The sequence below is a fragment of the Dinoponera quadriceps genome, unplaced genomic scaffold (assembly GCF_001313825.1).
Source record: "Dinoponera quadriceps isolate SergipeBrazil2010 unplaced genomic scaffold, ASM131382v1 scaffold11539, whole genome shotgun sequence".
NCBI lineage: Eukaryota > Metazoa > Arthropoda > Insecta > Hymenoptera > Formicidae > Dinoponera > Dinoponera quadriceps.
The window spans coordinates 1-6,449 of record NW_014565386.1 but is presented as its reverse complement, the minus strand read 5'-3'; the positions used below and the strand labels follow the sequence as shown (position 1 = coordinate 6,449).

General features: G+C 34.0%; 2 protein-coding genes and 1 pseudogene across 2 annotated transcripts; 1 reads left to right on the top strand and 2 right to left on the bottom strand.

Moving 5' to 3' along the window:
• Positions 1 to 1,874: 1,874 nt before the first annotated feature.
• On the bottom strand, positions 1,875 to 2,459 carry LOC106751341. The gene is made up of 3 exons (XM_014632222.1): positions 2,418 to 2,459; positions 2,049 to 2,204; positions 1,875 to 1,928 (listed from the first exon to the last, which is right to left on the bottom strand). Exons 1-3 carry the CDS (start codon positions 2,457 to 2,459, stop codon positions 1,875 to 1,877), a joined length of 252 nt encoding a protein of 83 aa, XP_014487708.1.
• A 472-nt stretch (positions 2,460 to 2,931) lies between these two features.
• LOC106751340 lies at positions 2,932 to 3,966 on the top strand (annotated as a pseudogene).
• Positions 3,967 to 4,730: 764 nt separating this feature from the next.
• LOC106751339 lies at positions 4,731 to 5,660 on the bottom strand. The gene is made up of 2 exons (XM_014632221.1): positions 5,423 to 5,660; positions 4,731 to 5,227 (listed from the first exon to the last, which is right to left on the bottom strand). Exons 1-2 carry the CDS (start codon positions 5,658 to 5,660, stop codon positions 4,731 to 4,733), a joined length of 735 nt encoding a protein of 244 aa, XP_014487707.1.
• Positions 5,661 to 6,449: the final 789 nt, after the last annotated feature.

The following is a 6,449-nucleotide window of genomic DNA, read 5'->3' as shown; positions in this document are numbered from 1 at the left end:
CACAGCAAAATAATAAAGAAATAAGGTTGACATATAAAGTACAGACAGTATCAGTTAAAAAGCTGGAATGATTGAAGATGTTAGAACTTTTATTACCGAAATAACAATGATGGATTGCTGCAGCAGAAGAGGAAATGAAATCTCTTAATAAACATCGAGTAAGAGAACTTACAGATCTTCTGCCAGGAAAGAAAGTCATACTTTGCAAGTAAGTTTTCAAATGCAAGTTAAATGATGAAGGTCAGATATATATTTATAAGACTCGCTTGGTAGCGAGAGATTTCTCGCAGTCCTATGGGGAAGGTTATGATGAAACTTTTGAGTCTGTGGTCAAGCATGAAACCACACGCACACTAGTTTTAATGTCAGCTAAGAAAAGTTTGAAAGTGTATTATTTGGATCTACAGGGCGCGTATTTGAACAGCGATCAAGAAAAAGAAATTTTCTTGGAGCAAGCATCAGGTTTTCATAAATACGGACATAAACCCAAAGTTTAGTAGTTGCGGAAAAGTGTCTACGGACTTAAACAATTAGCACATGCATGGATTAAGAAGGCTAAGTTAACTGTCCAAACAAGTTTTCAACTAGGAAGAACTGATCGATGCGTTTATATAAGGAACGAGAAAAACGTTGAAATGACTTATATACTATTATTATTCGTTATTATTATACGTTGACGATCTATTAAGTAAGCATCTGCAGACATAACTAAGAAGATGGGCAAAGATCTTCAGAAATACTTCAACATCAAGGACTTTGAAGACTTTCATCATTATCTCAGTATCAATAGATAGAACGCAAGAAGGATGAAGCATTTTTACTTGGCCAGAAGAGGAATATTTCCAAGATGTTGGAGGAATATGGTCTTACGTAATCAAAACCCGTTGCGACACTAATGCCAGTAAATTTCCTAAAATCTGGATTGAACTACAGTACGCGAAACTGCCGTATAATACTCAATATAGGCAGCAATTAGATCGCTGTTGTATATTGCCACAAGGTCTAGGCCGGACATTGCTGCAGCAGTAAGAATTTTGAGTCGATTCGTTAAAAATCCTATCAAATGGGATTGAAAGGCAGTTAAAAAGATAATACGATATTTAGCATCTACTATGAATAAGAAATTGAAGTTGTCTTCAGGTGGAACTTTTGAGATCGACTGTTTTGTGGAAGCGGATTGGAAATTACAACGACAGGAAATCGAGTGGACATGTCGTTAGGAAATGGAACTATAGCCTGATCACATCGGAAACAGATATCAGTGTCATTGTCATCGACGGAAGTCGAGTAAATTGCAACTTTATAAGTGAGCAAAGAATTGCTCTGATTGTGACAATTATTGGAAGATTAACATTTTCCAATAAAAGAACCCGTTGTCATTCACGAAGATAACCAATCATCTATTCATTTAATTTGTAATCATTGTAATCATTTAATTGAAGCAGACCAATGTGGGGAGCAGACCAAACGCATTGATATATGATATGTTGTGATATGTGTTATGATGTGTTACCAAATTCAGGACCTTCGAGAGAAAAAATGTGGTCAACATGCGATACGGTCCCACATGTGTTGGCCTATCTAATGACAAAGCTGTTGGTCAAGATATGTTTTTATGGAATTGACATATCGTTTGGGAATATTTTAATTCAAACTGTCCGCAGCAGGAAGAGGTATTGAAAGAGCGCCTTGGACAGTTTGAATCGGTCACACTTTGGCAGGCATCTCATTTGCGTTTGTTTTTGGGCATTGTTGGCGTTTATCCACATACCCACGCAATCAGTAAATTTTTCATCAATATAAAATATTTTTACGACATTTATATTTACTAAATAATTCTAACAAATGATGAATATCCGCAGTGACGGACCAGTTTATTCTAAATTCGTAATTATGGATTTAGGATAAACTGGTTGCTGCAATTCCTCCTATTTAATAAGTTTTTTTGCGTCATATAATGATTATAAAATAATTAAATTAGATAATTTAAAAAATTCACAGTAACACAAAAAACCCATAAATATACTCTTGTATCGCATATAACTTACGTTGCACAATGTTGCCATCGTCATAGGAAATGTTTTTCCAGCTGTAATGTGAAGTGGTTTACTCGAGCGAAACATAATTAGCAATAAATTCTTTGCTGCCTTCGGTTCTATAGTATACCACGCATATTCATATGTAAAACGGTGTATTTTTTCAGACTAAAAAAATGCAGCATAAATATAGAAACAATTAAGCTATATCGATAAATAAGAATTAATAATTTAAATGACAATTTTCGAGACCAATTCTTGATAAGTAATTTTTTGGTCGTCATAGAAAAGTTACAAAATATACGTAGAGTTATAAATGTAGACCAGTCACGATGTTTACATTGTCATTAATATTATATATTGTAATATTATTTCACTTACTTGTGTCACGAGAATTTCACCAACAGCACAATAAAGACACATGTGCAACAAGAAATATAAAATCGCTGCAACATTCCAACCCAATTGTGTAATGGACAATTGGCCTTTTTGTTTTACAACCTAGATTGATATATAGATGTTATATGTTTTCAAAAATTCAATATCATTTGAAACTCAATATAGTCACACATTAGAAATATGTCGTTCTCTCGTTGGAACTACCGGAATTATTATATAATAATTTTTTCATGTTATTTGTAACGTAAAACTGTTGACTTTTATGATGATTTTGAAAATATAATTTTGGCACATTTTAAAATATTAGGTTGGCAAGAATGAAATTTGTAGTTAATAATATTGACAAATGTAACAGCTTACTATTTGACATTGGCTTAATATATTACCGTTTTGTTTTTTTTTTTGTTGGAAAATTACATATCTCGCCTGTTTAAAGAAATCATTGTAAGCTCTAAAAAAAATTAAAACCTTTTTTTAAACATTAATTTTGTTGAAAATGGAACGGTCGGAAATTCGCACTATTATGAAGTATGAGTTCTTACGTGGAACTACGGTATCGCAGACCGCGCGAAATATTAATAGTGTATTTGGCTGTAGTGTTACTACGCAGCAGACACTATCAAATTGGTTCGCCAAATTTCGTACAGGTAATTTTGACCTCACAAATGAGCCACGCGGTCGCCCAGAATCAATGGTCAATAATGACGAACTAAAGGTCACCGTTGAGTCGGACCCATCTCAGAGTACCTATGAATTATCGTTGAAATTTGGTATTAGCAAACAAACAATATTAACTCATTTAGCTCAAATCGGTAAAGTGAAAATTTGGATAAGTGGATTCCACATGAACTGAATGAAAAACAGAAACATAAACGTTTGGAAACTTGCTTGATGTTGCTTTCTCGTCACAAATCTGATCCCTTTTTTAATGGAATTGTCACTTGTGATGAGAAATGGATCCAATATTACAATCGCAAACGTTCAGCACAGTGGCTGGACAAAGATGAATCACCAAAACACATTCCAAAGCACAATATTCATGAAAAAAATGATGATGAGTATTTGATGGTCTAGCGCAGGTGTGATCTATTATGATTTCATGAAACCTGGATCATCGATCACAGCAGAAATATGCTGCAACCAACTGGACGAAATGATGCAAAAACTGAACAAAATGAAGAAAAACAGCCTAAATTGATCAACAGATCGACTCCTATCTTATTGCATGATAACGCTAGACCATACACAGCACAAATGACTGTGGCAAATCTGCAGGAATTGGAGTTGGAACTTTTTCACCATCCTCCATACTCACCAGACCTAGGCCCCACTGACTACCACTTCTTCCGCAATTTGGACAACTTTTTAATAGGAAAACAATTTAATTCCGACAAAGCTGTAAAACTGGCCTTCCAGGAATTCATTGACTCTCGTCCGCCCGGGTTTTATACCACGAACAACCGGCCTGAACAACCTGCTGCTTAAATGGCAAAAGTGTATAGACAATATGGGTGCATACTTTGATGAATAAAATAATTCCTTATATTTGTGAGTTATCAACCAATTTTGCCTTTTATTCTACAAATTTCATCTTTGGCGACCTGATAATTAAAAAATAGTTCGTTTTTATAATTCTAGTTCCAACGATAGATGGAACTAAAAGATGGGTACCGAAGATGGGTAGATGTATATTCTTATTCGCTTATATGTTTCAAATTATTGAATGTCCAGATTTCATGACAGTCGTAAGACGCGCGGACATTTATATAACTACTGTAATTTTTGCTATTATTAAATGCAAAAATTATTAATTATATCATCAAATATGTATTATTATGCATAATGTTTAAAACGAATATTCTGTATAGTTTCCTAAAAAAATAATTAAAAGTAATAGCGTTTTCTAGACTTCTAAATAATTATCCATTCTTAATTATGCCGCCTAATTCGCAAATATTTATAGCTTACACTAACTATGAGAAATCCTTGAAAGCAGAATAGTATGCCGAAGAAAAGTATCAGGACAAGCAGCATTAAATCAAAAGTGTCATCGATGATTTGAATTGATCTGTAATGGCAACGACTTATTAGAAAATGGAATAATTTTCAATTGTATAAGAAAATGAAAAAAGGAACTTTTGCAATGCAGGTCAGTACGCGGAAATCAATACGTAAACCCAACATGTGAACAAAGTCAGAAATAAGTTCATTTGAATATATTAACTTATAAATGGCATCATTTTATACATTTAAATACAGACATATCATTTCTATTTAGAAATGATTTATCTTAGTTTAATTTAAATTAATGATTCCTAGGTACCTAATCAAACGTATGTGATCTTGAACGTTGAATTTTAAAGCTGCATGGAAGTTCGGATACTTTTCCATATGTGCCAATCGCGAATGTAGATTTTTTAGTTGACCGCAGACGTGTATAACTAATAATCCAAGGAAGTTGTCGACCGCAGAATAAGCGATAGTCGTTGTAATTAATCCCATTCCTTGTGCCAAAAACGTTAATTCGAACTGCGGACTTTTGGAAACATCGTGCAAGTAGTACGATTGCAACGGCAAAGGTTTCCCAGGGTCGGTCAGGTTCGTCACTTGCCTGACAGTCAGTCCGAACCATGGAAAGATGACGCCAATCATCATTGACAATAGTACCATGAACATTCCGCATATAGCGATATTTCGAGTGACCGTGGAGTACATCAACATAACATCACGCTCTTCTTTTATTTTTGCCTTCATCCAATCATTTTTAATCATATCAATTAAAGGTGCTAAAGCTTTAAGAAAGAGTAACGCGTTAATATTCTATTAGATGAATACTTTCGTGCATATTACTAATCATATAAAAAAGTAAAAAAATTGGTATATAATGAGATGCCTCGATAATGCTAGCAGCCATACGCTACAATTGTAATTATAATAAAAACTAAAAGTGATATTGGCAGGAAAATATTCCGCTACACAATATATACCTTCTTGTTTGTACCATATGATGCAGATTTTACATATTGTCATCAACAGAGATAGACTATATTGCAAATTATCAATCATTAATTTCATGTCGCCCCATACCCTTATCAATGATGCTAAAACCGGTATCGTCAATATGCAAAGCAATGTGGTAAATGTGTACAGCAGTCGAAGTTTCGAACCTACGATCTCACGGGAGTCTCGGTTGTCTGGCGGCCACAAACCGACAATTTTCAACATCAGTCGATTTAAATTGATTGCCCATTCCAAATCTGTTATTAGAAACTTTTATTTATGTTGTACTTTGGAAGTTATAAGAAACCACATTCGCATATGCAGCATTTGTGTGAAAAAATTTAAATACATCTACGGGAAAATAAAGAATAGAAATAATTTTGGTACCCATTTAAGTTTTTTAACTTGACCGAAGAAAAGTATGAAAACTATAAAAAATGTATGCCTTTAGATAACATTTATAAAGCATTACGAAAATATTGGGTATCACGAAAATATTGGGAAATTCTCTAGATATTGCACAAAACAAACAGCCATTATTTTCTTTTATACTCAATGTTCTCGAACGATTTATTTTAATTAAATTCAGGCTGGCGCAATAGTATATTTGCAAATCTATTGAAAAAAGTACATAAAACATTAATCTTTATATTAGGTCTAGTAAAAAGCAATCCATTATTTTTCCAATAGAGGGCTTTACTAATCTGTATCTCGCGTTGTATAAGTCCGATCGGATTACGCCAGATGGCGTTAGAAAGATAAGATTTCGTACTNACAGTTTTGTGATTGCTTGACTCAGTATTGTTTGAGCGCGCGTCAAAGATGGACACCAGCAAAGAGAAAATACGCTATATTTTACAGTTTTTCTTCGATAAAGGCGAAAACGCAAGCCAGGCGGCTAAAAATGTGAATAGTGTTTATGGTCCTGAAACTGTAAGAGCCAATCACGCGCAATTTTGGTTTCATCCATTCAGTTCCGGTAATTTTGATGTCAAAGATGCACCACGCTCCGGG

Coding starts and splice junctions, on each gene's coding strand:
- LOC106751341 (XM_014632222.1), bottom strand. CDS start 2,459: ATGTGTCTTTATTGTGCTGTTGGTGAAATTCTCGTGACACAA. Junction 2,205..2,417: donor GTGAAATTCTCGTGACACAA/GTAAGTGAAATA, acceptor GCATTTTTTTAG/TCTGAAAAAATACACCGTTT. Junction 1,929..2,048: donor CGATGGCAACATTGTGCAAC/GTAAGTTATATG, acceptor CTTATTAAATAG/GAGGAATTGCAGCAACCAGT.
- LOC106751339 (XM_014632221.1), bottom strand. CDS start 5,660: ATGTTGAAAATTGTCGGTTTGTGGCCGCCAGACAACCGAGACTCCCGT. Junction 5,228..5,422: donor CATATGGTACAAACAAGAAG/GTATATATTGTG, acceptor TCTTTCTTAAAG/CTTTAGCACCTTTAATTGAT.